General features: G+C 34.0%; 2 protein-coding genes across 2 annotated transcripts; both read right to left on the minus strand.

Moving 5' to 3' along the window:
- Positions 1–545: 545 nt before the first annotated feature.
- LOC148597076 (uncharacterized) lies at positions 546–9113 on the minus strand. The gene is made up of 3 exons (XM_088564057.1): positions 8970–9113; positions 5739–6008; positions 546–675 (listed from the first exon to the last, which is right to left on the minus strand). Exons 1-3 carry the CDS (start codon positions 9018–9020, stop codon positions 664–666), a joined length of 333 nt encoding a protein of 110 aa, XP_088420183.1. The 5' UTR covers positions 9021–9113; the 3' UTR covers positions 546–663.
- Positions 9114–16426: 7313 nt separating this feature from the next.
- On the minus strand, positions 16427–20465 carry LOC148597077 (uncharacterized). Its single transcript, XM_088562965.1, has 6 exons — positions 20315–20465; positions 19887–19980; positions 18809–18937; positions 18290–18343; positions 17587–17722; positions 16427–16857 (listed from the first exon to the last, which is right to left on the minus strand). Exons 2-6 carry the CDS (start codon positions 19947–19949, stop codon positions 16730–16732), a joined length of 510 nt encoding a protein of 169 aa, XP_088419091.1. The 5' UTR covers positions 19950–19980; positions 20315–20465; the 3' UTR covers positions 16427–16729.
- Between the last annotated feature and the right edge of the window lie 1663 nt (positions 20466–22128).

Consider the following 22128-nt stretch of genomic DNA (forward strand, 5'->3'; position numbering starts at 1 on the left):
ATACCACTGTTTATACTTCAAACGTAACCGAATAGTCTCCAGTTTGAATAATTAAAGCCTAACCTATAAACATTTCTTTATTACATGCGGTTAAAGTTCAACGAAAAAATCATAATGACCACGATTTGAAGTTTGAATAGGCGTCGTCATTGCATGATGCAGATATAAGAATTTAACAAAAATAAACAAAACAAAAACAAACAAAACAAACAGGAAAAAATAAACAAAAAAAAAAAAAAAAAAAAAAAAAAAAAAAAAAACGAAAAAACGAAAAAAAACAAAACAAAACAAAACAAAACACATTGTCTCCCAAAAATTCAAAGGCTAAAACTCCCATATGCAGTAGATGTTCACAACATTATATTATGTCCTTCCAACTAACAAAGTTTCATGATATGTTTTGCAGTATGTATTGAGGAGTAGCGCTTACATGCATATGAGTGTGACGGACAGACGGTCGGACAGTGCAATCACATTATGTCGACGTCTCTCCGTTTAAGTGGGGTAGTGAGGGACAGAGGAAGGCATAATTTTTTATCCAGGGCTTGTAATGCAATTTTATTGATCATTTTAAGGACGTAATAAAACTGAGCTTCAAATATGCAATAAATCAAAACAGATTCAATTTTTGAAGTAGCGCATTTGCAATCCTTCCATCTTCTTTCAAATCGGTACCTAGAAGAAAAAGAAAATACGAAAAATTATATTTTATTATACGTTTTTATGGACCCAACATTAAAGTAATTCTCTGTCAGGTAAAATGTGAATAAGGTGTAGCACATGAAGAAAACACAAAACATTATCAACGTATTCTTTCCTTGTAAACTCCCGAAATACTATAAATGTGATGGTAAAGTATGCCTCCTCAAGGTATCGATAGGTCAAAGTTAGTCGAAATGCAGTATGGAAAAGATGCAGGAAAATTTTCCCGGACTTTCCACCAATATAAGCAGTAAAGATATCTACATCACAGATGCTTAATGATAAAGCTAAATAGCTTTTCAATTGTTTTATCGATGTATCAAATGTATTTGAGGCAAAAAAAAAACCCCAAAAAAACCAAAAACAAAAACAAAACAAAACAAAACAAACAAATGAAAAACAAAATAGAAAAAAAAAAAAAATTGGGCCCATTGCCTATCTGTAACAAAATATAGTATTTAAATATGAAAAAAAAATGTAAGTTGCAAGTCATCTTTCAAATATTGTTACAGAAAATTAAACTTCCAGGTTCCTTGTTTATTTGTTTAGTCGTGTTTTACGAAGTTGATAGAATTAAACCACACGTAAGACTATAGATACTGTACAAAAACAAGTCAAAATAATCAGTATCGAATATTTAAGTACAATTTGGTTATTAGGATATGATGTGAAAGAGTAATCAATGGAACCAAGATTCCAGCGGAAATTATAAGAATGAAATCCAGTGAAAGAATAATCAAGGGAACCAAGGTTATAGCGGTAATCAAAAGAATGTAATCCAGGGACAAAGACCAGACAAGGAAAACAGACAAACACAACAAAGAACATAAAGTAACTAAGATTATACATACAAAGAAAAAACAGTAAATGAGCAACTCGACTCCACTAAAGACTGGGAGCATGGACCAGGTGCACCAGTAGGGTAAGCGTCCTCTGCCTTTCTAGAAACACCCGCCGAGTTGCTCATAAAAAGTCAAGACCGGGGTAGACAAACGAGGAAAGGAAAACCATGACCCATTGAATAAATCAGTTTTCATGGTGCTGATGGATACACCATAACGAAGAAACCATTAAAGAAAAAAAGTAAATGAGCAACTCGACTCCACTAAAAACTGGGAGCATGGACCAGGTGCACCAGTAGGGTAAGCGTCCTCTGCTTTTCTAGAAACACCCGCCGAGTTGCTCATAAAAAGTCAAGTCCAGGGTAGATAAACGAGGAAAGGAAAACCATGACCCATTGAATAAATCAGTTTTCATGGTGCTGATGGATACACCATAACGATCCACCAGTTCATGATGACGGCCATAAACCTTCTGTAGTGATGACTTCAATCTTGTAGCAACATAACCCTGTTCCAGATGCCTATTTGTTAGAGTTCTAGCGCGATACAAAAAGTCCGCGTAGTTTCGGCAAGCTCTGACATAACGTATGAGTTGTGATATGAACACTCCATGCGCAGGAGCCGAGGGGATGTTGCCACAGATGAAATGAAAGTTGACAATTCTGAATGAAAAGTCATCACGTTTGTCGTAAAGTTTGGTCAATAGTTTTCCTTCATCATCGATTTCTAAGTGTAGGTCGAGATATGAGGCTGACTTCACAGTGTCTGTAGTATCCTTTATCTCAAGTTCTTTTGGATAGATGCGATGTATCAAATCCCCTAAATTAGGATTGTTTAAAGATAATACGTCATCTATATAGCGGAAACTGAGATTGAAGGATCTAGCCAAACGATATGCTTTCTTTCTGATCAGATCAGCTATAAAGTCAGCCTCATAAGAGTGAAGGAATAGGTCAGCAAGTACAGGAGCACAATTTGTTCCAATTGGAATGCCGATTGTTTGTTGAAAAACACGTAAAAAGACGTGACACGGAAAACAGACACACAACAAAGAACATAAAATACATGTAAAAGCAAAAGAAGTAAATGAGCAACTTAGACTCCACTAAAAACTGATGGAATGGACCAGGTGCACCGGTAGGATAAACGTTCTCTGCTTTTCTAGGAACACCCGCCGATTGCTCATCAAAAGTCCGGGTAGACTAAAGAGGAATGGAACACCATAACACGTTGAACAAATCGTTTTTCATGGTACAGATAGATACACAGTAACGAACCACGGGTTCATGATGACAACCGTAAAATTTCTGTAGTAATGACTTCAATCTTGTAGCAGTATAACACTATTCAAGAAGCTCAATTGCTTGAAGTATAGCGCGGTACAAAAAGCTCTTGCATTATGTATGAGTTGTGATATGAAAACTCCGTGCACAGATGCTGAAGGGATGTTGCCACAGATAAAAGGAAAATGACAATACGGAATGCGAAAGTATCGCGGTCTTCGATTAATAGATTTTCTTACCATCGATCTCTTAGTCTAGGTCAAGATTAGAGACTGACTTTACGGTTTCTTCAGTATCCTTTATCTCGAGTTATTTTGGGTAGATGACATGTATAAATTCCTGAAACTAGGACCGTTTAACGATAATAGATAATACGTCATCTGTATAGCGAAAACTGAGATCACGAATGTGGCTAAATGATATTCCTTGCTTTGGATAAGATCAACTCATAATAGTGAAGGAATAGGTCAGCAAGTAGAGGAGCACAATTTTTTTCCGTTGGAATGCCGACCCTTTGATGAAAAACCACGCTGGACAAATGTGTGGTCAATAATAAATTCCAGGATTTTGAAAGTATCTTATTCGGTATATTTGGATGATGAATTTAAATTATACAAAGTATGAAGAATCTCTGCCACGTACTACACATCAGTATTAAGGTGTACAGTCGGGATTTTAACTGAGTATGGGGAATAGAAGTATTGAGAAATGGTAAAGTATAAGACTGGAGACTATCTTTTACAGCTGTGAGTATAAAAAATAAAAGTCAAGCTATGTAGCGTTTTTGTATGGATTCTGAATTTTAGGACGTAGACGGTAAATCACAATCATCGTCTACGGTAGAGAGACCGAAGTAGGATAGTGCTAATATATGGTTTTCCACTATCTTTTCATTGGAAAGTGTGGTAGCAGCAAAGATCTTATTACAGCTATGATTCTCTAGGCGTACCTCTGATAATGAACATTGTAATATGTTTTGCAGACAAAACCAATGTTATTTTGGCTTTGTCTGTTGGTACGACACCATATTTGTCATGTTTTGTAGACAATGTTTTGCTATATCAGGGTCTTTGAAAACTGATGTAGCATTGACATTCTTTAAACTTTCATACGTTTCAAAATTAAAGACCTCATAGCCTTTACCCACCCTGACAGTGAATCATTGTCTTCTTGTTTTTGTTTTGTCCATTTTATTGCATAGTCCTCAACAGCATCAATAATAATCTTAAATAAAGGTAACAACAAAATTACCGAAGACTAATCTCATTCATGATTAATTCAAGTCCAAAATAAATCTGGCAAAATAGATATTCCACAACCTGAACAGCTAGATGCCCAATGGAACTGATTTGGCGCAGGCATTTCAAACGAAATAGTGGGTTAAATCTAGATTGTTACAGCTTAAACCTTGTTAAACCTTCCTTTTCCATTGTGAATATACCAGCGGTGATTAAAAAGCATTTGCATGCTATTATCTTATTCGATGAATAAGAGGTAAGATTAGAACACAAATATCATTTACAAAAAAAAAACAAAAACAAAAAACAAAAACAAAAACAAAAACAAAACAAAAAACAAAGAAAAACGAAAACAAAAACATTCAATACTAATTATTTTAGAATAAACTGAGTATATTTCAACTTCTATTTCAAAAAGTGGTGAGAAACCGTTTAAGACGCATTTCCTTTTACCCTTGATTCAGGAGTCTGTTACGTAAATTTTTATGGTGTTCAAGGAATTCAGAGTAGTATGTACTTGTATAGCGACTCTAATTATGAAATATAAACACCGTATGCAGAAGAGTAATGGACAATTGCTGCACAGGTTAGAACATTTTATGATATTAAAATTAAAGTTTATCATAAATCTTAATGTAGAAATGACCACTTTGTCAAATTAGAGATGTAGGTCCAAAAAAGATGCAGAACAAGCTGTTTCTGTTGTCTCTTTTATATCGGGCTCTAGTGGATATATTGAGGATAATAATTTATTAAAAGAAGTGTTGTTGATAGACAATGCATCATCAACACTTCTGTATGTAAAGTTAATTTTTATTTTTACGAAATTCTAAAAAAAAATATCAAGTCTCGTATGAATAAAAAAACAAATCGGCTATGTAGGAGAGAGGAGGACAGTAAGTGTTCATTGAAATGCCAGCTTTTTTTTGCCTTTGCCCTTCTGCGATATCGTAGAAAAAAATGTGGATTTCTAACCAAGAACAACATAATTTTTGGAACAGCAAAAGGTTTACGAATAAGTCCTTTCAAACGAGATTTCAATTTATCATGTGGTAATGTATTGTAAAAAGTTGAGAACTTATCTTCGAAAAGCTGCGGGAGTTTAGGTTTTGAAGTAAATCTTTAAAACTTTTAAGTATCCACATACTTACGGGAGAACAACTTTAGAAACGTAACAGTGACGCTGTCGATAATTTAGATTTTAGCTGCAATGCCCAATTATCACTCAACAACCAATCACAACTCATTTCATTGTAAATTAATGTAATATCGCAAATATCTAGTCGTCCAAGGAGAACAATAAAAAAACTCATTCAAAACGAATGAAAACGAACGTCAATGCAAATTCCTAAGATCAAAATATCCCAATAAGAGCAATCAAAGCAATTACGAAAAGTAATAAAAGAATTATCAATATAGTTCCGCTATCATAAACTGTTTTCAAAAGAGGAAATCTGTAAAATCAGTAAAAAAAATACGTCTAAGGGTTTGTTCTATATACGTGATAATCTTTAATCAGAATTTTAAAAAAGTGAAGAAAGGAAAATCAACAAAAGGAGATGACTGAAAGACATTTTTTTCGATATATCAAGCATATTCCCTGTGGATGTTTTTACGTTTTGTTTTATAAAAACGACAATAACTTTTATTTATTAAATTAAACATTTACATACCTTGAACCATACGTTTTCATTTTGCCCCGTATTCTCTTCGAGCCCGGATGTTTTGGTCTTGTCTTCGAACCTGCTCTGTGCCCAGTCAAATTGATCATCAACGTTGTCTACTCTTAGAATCACTGAAGATTTCGTCTTATCATCCCCATGACTTCCAAGGATGGAGGATTTAGTCTTGTCACTGAATCTCTCCTGTACCCATGCATAATTGTCACCACTGACGCTTGCTGACAGGCGATTTAAGATGGAGTCATTCTTCAAAAATAATAACTGTAAAAGATATACAGCAAATTTAAGCTACCGCAGTTCAGTCAGACCTTTTGCTAAATGACTTATCTTCAGAATAAAAAAATAGATTTTACAAATGTTAATGTACAGAATGAGATATGATTGGAAATTGTAATGAACAGAATGCAATAAATAGTTTTCCATTCATAATGTCTATCATTGGTCCCTTTGATTACTCTCAAAACTAGATTTAAAAAAAGTCATTTTCTATAAATGCAAAACCTAACACGAAACCAATGCCTCGTTCTTTGGATTCACCGCACGAGGTTTTAAGTAGTCACCAACAGAAGCTTATTTATCAATTATTAATGCGTCATAAAGGATCATTCTAGATCAAATTTTTGAGGATTTTTTTTTGTTTTTTCGCTCAATCAAGCCACATCAAAACTTTCTGTATCCAAACAGACTGACCACACAAGTTGTTAACACCAGATACCTTCGCTGCTTCAGTTTTAATAACAAAAACTTCGTAGATAAACTGTCGTGAATAAAATGCTTAAATCCACAAGATATTTAATTTTTAATTTCGTTACACTCACTTTATTCTGTTCCATGACAAAAAGAACAACAATACGAATAATCAGAAGAGACATTGTTTCTAGACGTTTATTCTACCGGTGCACCTGGTCAATGCTCCCAGTTTTCAGTCGAGTCCGAGTTGCTCATTTGCTTTTGTCACTTTGAATTTATTTGTTGTGTACGTCTGTTCCATGTCTGACCTTGGATTGCATACTTTTGATTACCGCTATAAATTTGGTTCCCTTGGTTACCCTTTCAAATAAAATTGTGCTTAAAGTTAGGTAACATAGATTCAAACAAAATCGTGAATATTGACTATGTGTGTCTACTGCTTGCCTATAAGTAATCATACTCATTTTTTATTTTTTAATTTTATAAATAATACTGGTAACTTCTATAATTAATGGAATCATCATAGTTCCATATTATTGCTTTTAAAATCCTTGCCAAAGGACAGAGTTCGAGCATGCTTACATTGACCTGCAAACGTACTAAGCATTAAGGAGAAAAATGATGACTGCTATATAAAAACTATAAATGAATGTGATTGATTGATTGATTGTTGGGGTTTAACGTCCGAGCAGCAATATTTCAGCTATATTCAGACGATGAACATGAAATTGATGATAAAATGAACATGAAATGGTGATGAAATGAAAAAAGGGATGGGACACAAGGACAGTAGGGTCCACAAATTTTGATTGCCACTAGAAAAAGGGAGGGATGGGTAAGGTCGGGCAATTTAGCCTCCTGTGGCGGAGCCCTATGGTTCCTACTCCAGGAGAATACCACAGTATGGTTCTTTAACGTGCGAGGAACGTTGCATCTTTCCCAACACGGTGCACCACTATGGTTTGCGGTAAGATTTTCCGTATTATAGCCTGACAACCCCAGCATATAACACGCCAGGGGTACCCCATTCCACCACCTGGGGCACACATCCCAGTTGCTCTGTGGGCAGAGCGCCCTAGCCCCCGGCTAGGGTTCTGAGCACTATTTAGTCGCCTTTTACGACAAGCTTAGCGCTACCGCAGGCCTATTCTTTTAACACCCGGACCTGCACGGGGCTAAATGAATGTGTGAGGAGTAAGTACAATTAAAAAGTATAGTGCAATTATTCTTTCTTATTCTCTATAAATGTTCACCTCTTTTATCTCAGTAATAATGTATCGTATATTTAGATCACACTTTACGTTTTTTATTGAATATGCATTTATATAGTGGTTTGAACCCATTATCATAGTACTATACATATACTTACTAAGTATGTACCTATTTTGTCATTAACAAATGCATTTCCAAATATTCACAAGGGGTTCATGTTAAGTTGATTTCACGAGATCATTATGTTGATTGAATGTGAATTTAATGTGAAGGTCACATGGAGATCAATTCTTATCAAATATAATGAAATTAAATCAAGCAGCTATTTACATATAAAAAGGTACATAAAATGTGAACGTAAGACATAAAATACATATAGAAACATAACTTCGATAAAACATTTAAAATATTGAAAAATCAAGGAAGGTATTTAATTTAGATTTTATTAAATAAACCGATGTCCCGCAAGAACTCGATAATGTTTTTAGATCTTTGTTTGTTTGTTTGTTGGAGTTTAACGTCCGAGCAGCAATATCTCAGCCACATTCAGACAACAAACATGAAATGGATGATAGAATGAACATGAAATGAAAAAAAAGGTTGGGTCACAAGGATAATAGGGCCGACAAATTTTGACTGCCACTGGAAAAAGGGGGGATGGGTAAGGTCCGGCAATTTAGCCTCCTGAGGCGGAGCGCAAAGGTTCCTTACTCCTATCGAATAACATAGCAGGGTTCTTTAACGTGCGAGGAACGTGGTATCTTTCCCAACACGGTGGACCACTATGGTTTGCGGTCAGGTTTTCCGTATTATAGCCTGACAACCCCAGCATGTAACACGCCAGGGGTACCGGTAGAGGAAAGAGGAAAGGAAACTTATGCCACGGTTAACAAATCAATCGGTTCTCATAGTGCAGATTGGTACACCGTCCCGATTCATGAACTCCCATTAAACTTCTAAACTTCTGCAGTGATGACTATAATCTTGAAGCAACATATCACTGTTCCAGAAGGCTCATCATAAGAAGTTTAGTGCGAACCAAAAAGTCTGCGTAGTTACGACAATTAGAGAACATTCTTGACCCAGTTTACTATGCCAGTTTGAATGAAAGAAATATGATGGCTTAGTCTTAAAATTGCGATGTGGATAACGGAGAAAATCGTGATTTATTTGTACAACTCCAATATAACAATTGAGCCGCAATATTTAAAAACAACTGATATATTTTGTATGAGAAATATAGACGGAATTGCATTGAGGTACCTTTTTAAAAAGGGTTAAAACAAACGTTGTGTTGTGAACAAAATTTTCAATACTCACCTGTATTGAGTATGTTAACCAAAATAGGCATACTGCACCCTTAGCTATCATTCTTGATATTCCAATTCTAGATAAAAATTAAGTAGTTCAGTTATTACAAGCTCAACCACGTTGGAACTTGTTTAAATACAAAATACGGCGATATTGATCCCTTTGGCAGGATAACATAAATTTTAGCAATACCTCGTGTTATTATGTCACTCATTGTTAAATCAGGTAAAAAAAATTAAGTATTTTTGTTTCTAATTACATCCTTGAGTTTAAGTAGGTAGGTATGTTTATCATCTTTCTATTTTGTACAATGTTATGACGTTAACAGTGCTTATTATGGCATTCCAATTGGGGACAAATTAATCCAAACTTTTAAAAGCACTAGTAAAGACAAGCCTAATTGTATCTTTGAAAGAAAACAAGCTGTTCCAAATGTCATGAAAATTAAAAACAAAAAGGAGAAAGCAATCGACCTTATGACTTTTAATATCATTTTAAACGCAATTAATTACGCGATCAGTAATAGATTTTGTGTCAGAATATACCACTTGAAACTTAAAACCTGTTGTAGTTCTTATAAGTGTAACCCTCACCTTATGCAATTCGACCTATTTACAGACCGTGAATGATATAAGATCCCATTTCACATTTATACCAACCCCCTATTCCCAATACAGAATTTCTCTTTCGCAATAGTACAATCCCCGTTGCCCTTTTCTTTATCATATTATCTAATTATCAACCTAAATATATATTCCAAATCCATATTCCCCACAGGGCATAACGTTCCTCATCTCCCAATACACTATAGAATTAGAAGTTTTTTCCATACAAGTACTGTAACTGCCATCATTGTAAGGTCGTTACCTTTGAAGACTACAACAGTTCTACTAAAGGTTGTCTGATTAAGTCAATGGCCTTTTACTGGACTAATTTGACTGTGTGCGTATTTGAGTTTGTTTAAGTCATCTTTTTTAGATCGATAACCTAATTATCTGTTCATATATCCATACAGAAATTACCGATATTCTGTAGAAATTCTTAACCGACTTGTACTTAGCTGTTTCACTATTTACTTTCTGTTGTGAGAGAATTCAAACAACTTTACGATTAGCACTCGTTTATTTCTCATTTCTTTGTCCATACAGTTAGATTAAGTATATAATTTAAACAAATGCATGTACAAATGGACCCATATTTATATCTGATATCTGTTTATTCCCAAGACAGACTGATAACCCCTTTTTAATATTATATTGGCTAACAGCTGACCTATGGTAACATAAACCCGCTACTTACCACCATCTACCATATGAATTAAGTACTCCTCGTATTTGTAATGCCCGGTTTTAAGACCCTTTTAGCATGTGTGAATCATAAGGAGTTAGTAAGAGACCACTTTGATATACCACTTGAAAGCATTATAGGGCGTAACTCTGATAACTAACAGGGAATCCCGCAGAATGATATGACAAAATGCTACGCCAGTGCAATTCAACCATTAAAAAATTTTAAAAACTAAAAAATTAAAAAATTGATGGGTTGATCACATACTTGTATATACATATAAAAGGGTGGTAACAGAGTGAATGTGTGTTTGAAAAAAAGGCACACGATACATTGAAAATAACCGATATACAAGGAACAGGGCTTTAATGCCTCTTCTGCATCTTGATGTTGTACATTACAAAGGAAATAGTTTTGTGGAGATATATTGAGTAATGTCTATGATTTGTAAAGTTTCACAGATTGAATGGTAGAGTAAATGAACAAGCGGAGCAATGCACAATAATTAAGAAAGTAGTTGTATGTCTTCAGAGAAGACTGACATTCTGTTAATTATACTTTATTCGTGGATAGAGTTTTATTTGATAAAATGATTGATCGATTGATTGTTGGGGTTTAACGCCCGAGAAGCAACATTTCAGCTATAGTCAGGCGATTAACATGAAATGGATGATCAGATGAACATAAAATTATGATGAAATGAAAAATTGGATGAAAGACAAGGATAATGGGGTCGAATTTCGATTGCCGGTGGAAATAGCGAAAGGTGGGTATGGTCTGGCAATTTTGCCTCCTGTGACGAAGCCCTGCGGTTCCTACTCTGGGAGAATACCACAAAATGGTTCTTTATCTTGCGAGGAACGTAACAGCTTTCCCAACACGTTGCATCACTATAGTTTGCGGTCAAATTTCCCGTATTATGGCCTGACGACTCAAGCATATAACATGCCAGGGTTACTTCATTCCACCACCTGGGCCATATAACCTTGTTGCTCTGTGGGCAGAGCGCCCTAGCCCCGGTCAGGGTTCTGTGCACTATTTAGCCGCCTTTTATGACACGCTTAGCGCAGTTACGGGCCTATTTTTTTGACACCCAAACCCGGACGAGGCTATTTGATAGAATGTCAATAGGTTTTTAAAAGTATAGATTTTCGAAATTTTAGTGAAATATTATATTCAAGCTCTTTAATCATGTCTTCCAGACGATAGCAACGGTACCAGCAATCCAGTTTAACAACTTACGGTCAACATTCAGATTTTTGAATATAATTGAGTTTCAATTCCCCCAATATGTCGAATCACAAAAAAAAATAATATGTTGATTTACTAGAACATGATAATGTTTAAATTGTCTTGTGAAAGATTTTATTTACGTTAAACCATTTCCTTTTGACACCAAAGATAATTTCCTTTCGACCTCAAAATCTGTACATTACATACTAAAGGACTGGTATATGCCCAAATCAGTAATCTAATTCGATACACTTTATTTAAGTCCATATTGTAACCTAAAACCTTGAAAGAAGATTGCAAATGTTATGAAAGCTAATGACAAAAAAGGGGAAACGATCGACCTTATGACTTTCAATGCCTTAAAAGGCGTGATCACTACTAAACTTATATATCACCTGTCCTATAAAACTTGGCACTTATTTTTAGTTTTTCTTAGGTGTAACCTTCACTTTGTGCAATTCAATCTATTAACAGCTCTTGTACGGTAAGAACTCCGATTTACACTATATTATCTCCATTCCCATTTTCTCCATCACCTTTTCCATAGAAAATTGCTCTATCCCAGTAGTACAATCCCCATTGCCATTTTCCCCACCACCATTTCCATAGAAAATTCCTCTGTGCCAGAAGTGCAATCCCCATTGCCATTTTCTTTATCATATTATTAAATAAAATTGTATGTTTTCAAATTCCTCATAATACATATGTTAACTTTCGTTTTTAATCATATTAAATATAATCTTTAAACAATTAGTTATTTTTTCAGCTACTTCCCCGTCCTCTCCTTTCCAAATTCATATTCCCCATACGACATACGCATTCCTCATCCCCACATATACCATAGAATGAGAAGTTTATCCATACAAGTACTGTAACTGGCATAATTGTACATGTAAGGTCATTATCTATGAAGGCTACAACAGTTCAATTTAAGTTTGTCGTATTAATTCAATGGCTTTTTACCAGACCTATTTGACTGCGTTCGAATTTTGGTTCGTTTAAGTTGTCTTTCTTTGATCGATGATCAAATTAACTGTGCATGTATACAGAGATTACCAATATAACGTAAAAACTCTTTTTCGATTTGCTTTTCTACATTTTGCTATCACTATTGTGAGTGATTTAATACTATTTATACGATGAGTACATATTTATTTCTCAATTCTATGTACATAAAGTTACATTAAGGAGGAACATCGTAGATCTCTGGTAAGGAACAGATCTCTTGCAAATCAGTGGAACACTTGTATTTAACATTTTGTATAGATCTCATTTGTTTCTCAATTCTATATACATATGGTTACATAAAATTCATAGTCTTAACGTATGCAAGTAAAACTGGGTACGTATATATACCTGATTTTAAATTCTCCAGGAAGACTACTGACAATCTCTTTTAAATATTTAATTGCCTAATAGCTGACATATGTTGACATAATGCGAAAAGAACCCCATTAGATACCATCACCTACGTAACACAGATATTGAGTACTCCTCGTATTACCAATCTCAGTTTTTAGTACCCAGCCTTTTAACAGGTATATACCTTCCCTCTAGGATAGGAATAGGAAGGGTCGAGCGAAAATTACATAACTTACACTTCTACAAGCTGCATATTTTAAAACTTGCCAGACAAAAAATAATGAACTGTGTGAAGTAACCCCCGAGACACTTTCAGTCTCCCTGGTCCACAATGCAAATGCACCTGTCAGTTTTTAACCTAACTGGAATGTGTTCGTAGCCATTTTCTTAAATACATTTTGACAGAAAAACTGTATTTGTCCATCTTAAAAAAGAATAGATTCTTCCTAGTTAATTGCTCTTCTTCTAATCTTTCTTTTTTGCGGGATTTCAATAGCATTTTATTCTGTTAATTTGTCCTCCCGCTTTGTTGAGAGAGGTAATCCACTAGTATTTTGTGGATGCATGTGTCGGCAAAAGGATAAACATCAAAATTTTTGGTTGTAGTTTCATGCATGAAATCATTGATGAAATCTCGTAGTGGCATTAGTCATTTGTGGATACTTAAATATTCTAAAGATCTAACATCCAGCAGCTTTTCGGAAAATACTTCTCTCAAAACTTCTAACTCTAAACACTTTACACTACCTTAATTACCACATGATAAATTGAAATTTAGTTTGAAAAGACTTTTTTGGTAATATTTTGGTGTTTCAAAAAATTATGTTGTTTTAGGTTAGTAATTCACACATTTTTCTAAAACATAGGAAAAGGGCAAACGTAGAGAAGCGGGTTTGCGATATGCCTTAATTATTTATTGATAATATACAAATGCGTTTGTCACATTTGGAGAAACTAATTTTCAAAAACAAGTTGGCATTCCAGTGAGCACTAACTGTGCTCCACTCATAGCCCATTTGTTTTTATATTCACACGAGAGTGAATTTGCCCAGAATCTCGTAGAGAATATAAGAATATTAAAAATGTTGAATCCTTAAACTTTACATAGAGATATATTAATGATGTTTTTTTCCATCAACAACCTTTCTTTTTGTAAATTGTTAGCGTCAATTTAATCACCAAATCTTGAAATAAAGGAAACTACGAAAACACTTTGTTTCGCATCTTTTGTTGGATCTTCATCTCGAATTTGAGAGGGTGGACATCTCAGCTCTAAGATTCATGGTAGAAGAATCGACTTTAAAATTAATATCATATTTCCTTACCTGGGCAGCAATATCCCTTCATCGTCGGCATATGGTGTTTATATTTCACTAATGCTTGTCGTAAAAGGCGACTAAATAGTGCTCAGAAACCTAGCCGGGGGCTAGGCGCTCTGCCCACAGAGCAACTGGGATGTGTGCCCTAGGTGGTGGAATGGGGTACTCCTGGCGTATTACAGGCTGGGATTGTCAGGCTATAATACGGAAAACCTGACCGCAAACCATAGTGGTGCACCGTGTTGGGAAAGATGCCACATTCCTTGCACGTTAAAGAACCCTGCTGTGGTATTCGATAGGAGTAGGAACCTTTGCGCTCCGCCACAGGAGGTTAAATTGCCCGACCTTACCCATCCCCCTTTTTCCAGTGGCAATCAAAATTTGTCGACCCTATTGTCCTTGTGACCCATCTTTTTTTTCATTTCATATTCATTTTATCATCCATTTCATGTTCATTGTCTGAATAAAGCTGAAATATTGCTGCTTGGACGTTAAACCCCAACAAACAAACAATATTTCACTAATGAGTCGCTACACTAGAGCAAGTACTAACTACTCTGATTTCCGTGATAGCCATGAATATATATGTTACAGACTTCCGAATCTGGAAAGGATTCTTTTTAGATATCATTATTTCCGTGCAGGTCCGGGTGTTAAAAGAATAGGCCTGCAGCAGCGCTAAGCTTGTCGTAAAAGGCGACTAAATAGTGCTCAGAACCCTAGTCGGGGGTTATTGCGCTCTGCCCACAGAGCAACTGGGATGTGTGCCCCAGATTGTGGAATGGGGTACCCCTGGCGTGTTACATGCTGGGATTGTTAGGCTATAATACGGAAAACCTGACCGCAAACCATAGTGGTGCACCGTGTTGGGAAAGATGCCACGTTCCTCGCACGTTAAAGAACCCTGCTGTGGTATTCGATAGGAGTAGGAACCTTTGCGCTCCGTCACAGGAGGCTAAATTGCCCGACCTTACCCATCCCTCCCTTTTGCTAGTGGCAATCAAAATTTGTCGACCCTACTGTCCTTGTGTCCCATCCCGTTTTTCATTTCATCATCATTTCATGTTCATTTTATCATCCACTTCATGTTCATCGTCTGAATATAGCTGAAATATTGCTGCTCGGACGTTAAACTCCAACAAACAAACAAACAAACAATGATATCATTACTTGGTTGAAAAATATTCATATTCTTTTGAAATAATAGGTAATGATTTTTTTGTTTTTGTTTTTGGAAATTGCTATTTGTGATGATGTGACTTCTGATTTACCGATTAAATAAGAGTATACAAATATTGTTTAATCACCACTGGTATATTCACGCCTGAATGTCAAAGGGAAAATTAGCGTGCTTTAGATTTAACCCATTATTTCGTTTGAAATGCCTGCACTAAGGCAGGACTTTTGCGGTACCACCTTGTGGTGTTCTATTTATTTTGCAGGAATTGTTTTCGACTTGACTTGATTATGAATAGTGTTTCAACTATATGACTTGCATTTTTGAACTACATTCTGTTTAATAACAACAAATGTGGATATAAAAATTCTAAAAAAATAACTGAAGGTATGTAAAAAAACATTGGTTTACCATGAATTGCCTCTGTTGATAAGGGCGCCAAAGAGGTGCATTTATTTTTGACATTGTCAAACATATATAGTAACCTTGGTCCACTGAAAGGTATAAAAAAACTCTTACTGTTACCAGACTCCAATAATGTGCGATTTAACTTGCAGGATATTCACCAATAATTACCTGACATTTTTTTTTTAAATCCTAAAGTAGTCACATGATGTTCAAGGATATGGGTTGTTATAGGAGTAATCAAGGGAACCAAGGTTATAGCGGTAATAAAAATAATGTAATCCAGGGACAAAGGCCAGACATGGAAAACAGGCATAAACAACAAAGAACATAAAATAACTAAAATCATACATACATAGTAACAAAAGCAAATGAGCAACTCGGACTCGACTAAAAACTGGGAGCATGAACTAGATGCAACGGTAGGGTAAAACTACTTTCCATTACATTTATATACATTTTCAAGTGACGATATGAATAATTTCTACCACATTATTTCTTCCGAAAACAGAATGTATATGGTTTTGTTTACCTTGTGAAGCGTTGATTTGACTCTAATTTTATTCTTGCGAAAACTTATAACTTTTTCCAGTTGATAAATATACACATATTTTTTATGTTATTCGTTTTAAGTATGTTAACAAAATAGTTCATGATGTAAAGTAAAAAGAGAACAATTGTCATATTGTATATAGCCTTTTATTTTTAAAACATTTAGCTATAGCATCAATTTTAAATATATAAAAGTCTACTAAGCAAACAGAATATACCAAAAAGGAGTGCACAGTGCCTTTAAAAATATATGTGGAAAAAATACATCTTAAATTATGCAGGTTGCAAGATTTTTAATGAAACATAAAATCATAGATTACATAATGTTCGGAATTTTTGAAACACATTTAAACTAAAAGAAAGTTAGAGAGTCTTAAATGAGCTTGATTGAACAAATAATGGCGGGAAATAATGTCACAATGTCAAACAGGAAGTTAGTAACATCTGTAATAGTAAAACCATCTGTAATAGCATCCGTACCACCCGCAGTAGACTCTGATATACCATACTCTATAACATGTCCATCTCTTCTGAATACCACCATCAGCATGGTTGGTATTGCCTGAAAAGGAAGGTGAAATGGTTTGTTATTGCCTTAAAAATTGGATGATATTGATTTGTATTGCCTTAAAAAAGTATAATATAACTTGTTTGATTTTTTAGTAAGAATCACATCCAGAAGAACAGTAATAATGATAAATGTAGAGATTAATTTATCCAACAATTAAGCACACATAGGAACAATTGAACCAATAGTGAAAATATTATCTAAATTTTAAACAAAAATTCGAACAATAGCTTGATTTTCCTGTCTGTCTGTCTTTTTTTTTCTAGGTAAAACCTAAACAAACAATTGTTCTAAGCTGACATCTAAATGATGAGGTAACTTTTTTTAACAAAATTGAAATTGAACAGCTAAAACAAGAACTGTTACTTATGGAACTAACATCCTTGCTGAAGTAGTTGAGATGCATAACTCCATTTGTTTATTGAAGTTCATGACGAGCCATTACTGAAAATGTTTACATCACCATTACGTTAAAATAAATTATAAAAAGGCGAGTGCCTTAATCGGATATGTCAGATATCGCATAGCACTCTGAAAAAAAAGAGACCCATCTAATTTATTGAACATTTTCAAACCCAGTGCTTGACAATATGCATTTCCTCATGCATGAATATTCACTAAAACATCTTTTATTTAATTATGGGCAGATTTAAGAGGAGGATTGGATAAAGTTTATTGAAAAGAAAGATGGCCAGAATCAGGTATTGAATTGAAATGACCTACCTTTGTGTTCGTCTGGACAGTGGCCAAGTCGCACAAATACAATTTCCATGTCCCCACATTCTTTTTTCATTCCAGCAGTGATTTCGCTATTGTCAGGTTTTGATCCGGAGTAACACTTTCCTTCCTTTTCTTCATCCTTAAAGATAATTAAAGATCTGACACACATACAAAGACACTTCAGTAAAACTCTTAGTAACAAACACAAATAAAATCATCTGAGGAATGAATAGTACAACAAAACATGAGAATTGATAAAACTGTGAATCTGCAAGACTGTAGTTAAATAATTCGTTTTTGTTCTTATATTAGTTTTATTGCCAAGAAGGTATGTACAGAATAAAATAACTCTTAATACAGCGGAGCAGGACATGCCTACTCTTCTAGAGCACCTGATGACACTCCCGACTTTTTTGTTGGAGTTCATATGCATATTGTAGTGCTTTTGTATTTTGGGTTTGTTTTTCTCTCTTGGTTTTTAATATGTAGTCTACTTCATTCGGGTCGCTAAATCGTTTTGTATAATGTACTTTTAGACCATGGTTTGTTATTTTGACGTATTTGTATCGCTATTTTATTTGCGGATATTCGGTAGAGAATAAACAAAAGACCGTGCACTTATGAAAAAGCGTACATGTAAACATATTAAAATAGTATTTCGTCAATAAGTTAAATGTGCAATCGTGTACTAACTTTAAATGCCTACCTCATCATAAAACTCAATACTACATGTATTATTCGCCTTAATAACAACGTATCCCTGCAAATCAAAAGAGAAGATGACGGAAGGAAAATATTAAATAGTAGCAGAGACTAAATTCGAATTCCAAAAAAACAGTGAAAAAAGTGAAATAATGGACTAAAGCTGTTTAATAGTAAATTATAACTAAAGTTTGCCTTATATACATGTAACGTTTTATGCATTTCGATATTTATTTCATTGTTTGTTGAGCACAATTAATAACTTACCTTGTCAATACTCACAAATGGTTTGAACGTCATAATTTTATTACATGTATGCATTGGATTATGTCAATTTTCAATTATTCGCGGAACCACAAACAAAACGTTGAATTTCAATTGATTGTGATTTCGTTTCAAACAAACTAATATTGTTAAACGTTTTATTCGAGTCGTGCTAAATGTGAGGAGATACATGCTCAAAGACTACATTCATTTGGTGTCAGAAAAAAAAACGTGTTGACTCTAACGTTCTGTAATTCACCTCTTTCTGATGAACAATTTGTTGCTCTACAACGACTCCATCCTTTGTTATGATAGAAATATCTTCATCGGCCTCATTGATTTGCATGACTTCATATTTATTTCCCTCTGGGTCAGTTATTCGTCGATTCTGTCAATTAAAAAATATTATGAAAGTATAACATTTGCAATTTGATATGCATTTAATACTATGCTAGTCAAAAGACGTGTCACACATTCGATGTTTTATATGAATGTATCAATTTATAATATGTATCGTATTTACTGCAAAAATAACCAAAAGAAAAATAGTAACTCACTTGCCTGCCAAATTAGATGATCCAAAAAGGCATAGAAAAAATGTCCGTAGAACAAATATCAATATTAAGTTAAAAACCTTAAAGTTGAAAGCCATTATGAAATGGACCTGACCTGACCATTTCTGGTAAAAAGGTGGATTCAACCAGATTCAAGCGCGCTATACCTCCCGTTTCCATTATGGTTAAAACAAATGGTATATTTAGAAAAAAAATAAAACAGGCAGGATAAAATTGTTACCGATCAACGTATGTAAATAGTAATCAAGGGAACCAAGATTATAGCGGTAATCAAAAGAATGTAATCCAGGGACAAAGACCAGACATGGAAAACAGACATGCACAACAAAAAACATAGAGTAACTAAAATCATACATACAGAGTAACAAAGTAAATGAGCAACTCGGACTCCACTAACAACTGGGAGTATGGACCAGGTACACCGGTAGGGTAAGCGTCTTCTATTTTAAATTAGTAAGGAAATCAATACCGAAGATGTACTCAATGAAATAGTTGAAACCAGCAACATTTTAAAGCAACAAAGGAAATTACTTATGCTTGTAAATAAATGCTTTGATGAATACAAAGAACAAATGCGTTACATGTACACATCCCTCTTAACGCAAGAAAAAAAAATGAAATTAAATATAAAACAATTTAAAACATCATTGCATACATACATGTATCACATACATAGTTTCAAAAATTGCTATTTTCTTCGTGCGATAAACATAGTGTTTACCCCTACAAAAAAAATGAATGACAACAACAATTGTGTCTTACCATGACAGACGCTTCTGACCAATATACCATCATCGCTAATACCAAACAGTGGATAATATGCATCCTTGTTCGCAAGTAATCTACTGCACTGTACCTTAAAAAATAAGAATTTGTGTTAGCTTATTCAATATAAATAACTTCTATTAAAATAAATCGATGTTTTGAAAAAGTTGGATTCAAAATCTGAAATTAAGTAAAATTATTTTTCCCTTTTTTCAAAAGATGTTTGAAAATCCAATCAACCCATCCCTGTATATGCATTAAAAGTAGAAAAGAAAGAAAAAAATCCAATTGAATTTTAGGGGATTGAAAACTGAAACAACAAGCAACAAGACACTAAGAAATGGTATCGTGTATTTAAAAATTCTTACATATAAATTATTTCTCACTTACTTACATTGCTAAATATCATATATGCATGTACTCACCAAATTGATGTAGAATTGAGCTAAGATTCAATTGCTGCAGTGCTATTTGGTCTTTGGTTATATAGCAAACTTTTGATCTTCCGCATTTCTGGTCGGCCCAATCACCGAAAGGATATATTTTTTTTGTAAACAAGAGCAATGATCGCATCCTTAGACCAAGCAGGTGCTATTTTTACAATGCACTCAATTCCTTTGTCGGATTCTAAGTATTTAATGAACAAGGAAGAACCCTTCATACCTGTAAACATAGTCTAAATTAAATTCAATATTTGATCTAGTGTTTAGATATGTTGGACTTTAATTATATAATTAACTTTTAGTCACAGCTTTTATACATTTAATGTAGCATAAATAATTAAATAAATAAATAAAATAAAAAAATAAAAATAAAATAAAAAAATAAATAAAATGTTGTTTCATGGATGAAAATTCCATTGTAATGAATTACATTATTATCATTAGCTCTTTTGTTTAAATTAAATAATTAAGTTAAAGTATGTTTCCATTCAACTTTGCATCTAAATTTATAGATTTTAATTGGAATTAAAATTTCAGGAGGGAACGCACCCTCGCCTGCTTGACCAAACCTTTAAAGCACCGATACACTTAAATTCGTATATAGAAAACGTTGATACATTTTGAACTGTAGAAACGATGAAACCCTCTCATTAATAAGCATAGTGCTTTTGTCACTAATTGTGTGCATTGTTTTCTTGTATCCTTTATAAGAATATTAAAATATTTAATATGTATATGTATATAAGCATTTGCTTTCTTATATTGAGTTAATCCACGGTTTTATTATCAAGATAAAGAATAGTTAATTCAGTCATTATAAGAAAAACAAGATATCAACTTTTCACCACCAGTGCAACATCTTGGCCTTGGTGGCCATAACTTTTGCAATTGACATAAAAATAGTATCGCCGTTTGACATGTTTACCCTTCCGAAGCACCTGCTGTTCCATCTATGGAAGCTCATATTGCAAGTGCTTCGTTTTTTTAGTGCTGTCTTCCTGATATTTGGTTTTCTGTGCACAAGTGTATTAGTCTACAATGTGTATGTGTATCTTTTTCCTGTTTTTAGGTTTTGGACATATACTTGCATTTTGATTGTCTGCGGTTTAGGTAGACAACTTAATCATGATAACACTGTAGTCTATGTGTTATCATCTGGTAAACAAAATATTTGAAGTAATGAAACAAATAAACAAAACATTTAAAGCGTTGATAAATAAGTCATATATGGCTAATTATGTAAATGAAACTAAAATAGAAGTAGCTTGCATACTTTCAACAGTTAGTATATCTTATGCTATCTAATGATTTTTTTTAAATTTTGGAACAGGTTGTTCCAGTTAGGAACCGCGAAACAGTTTATAAACAATCGTATAATTTTTGGTTATGTGAGCATAACTTGGCCGGAAATTAAAAACAATCCTTATGATTTAATTTCTAATCCATTAAAGTCAATGTTATACAGTACAATGTCAAAAGCTATTTAAACGCCATAATAAGTTGTAACACGAAAATCCACTTCTAACCATTGTAAAAGGGAGTGCACATTGTTAAAGTGGAAAACCAAAACGTCTATTTTTAAAAATAATGAATATTACATTTACGACAATGTCAACATTTGGTCCCTTTTTTAAACTTAAGAGGTAAAATCTCGAAATATTTGTTATGCAACTTGTTAACAAATATGACAAAAGAAAATCGTTCTTATTATTTAAAAAAAAATAAAATTCACTAAATTTCAGGAGGTACATATAATACGAAAAGTACACAAACTATATATAATTACCGAAATGTGA

The sequence above is a fragment of the Perna viridis genome, chromosome 15, assembly GCF_037379345.1.
Source record: "Perna viridis isolate PV_CMFRI_1.1 ecotype Kerala chromosome 15, ASM3737934v1, whole genome shotgun sequence".
Taxonomy (NCBI): Eukaryota; Metazoa; Mollusca; class Bivalvia; order Mytilida; family Mytilidae; genus Perna; species Perna viridis.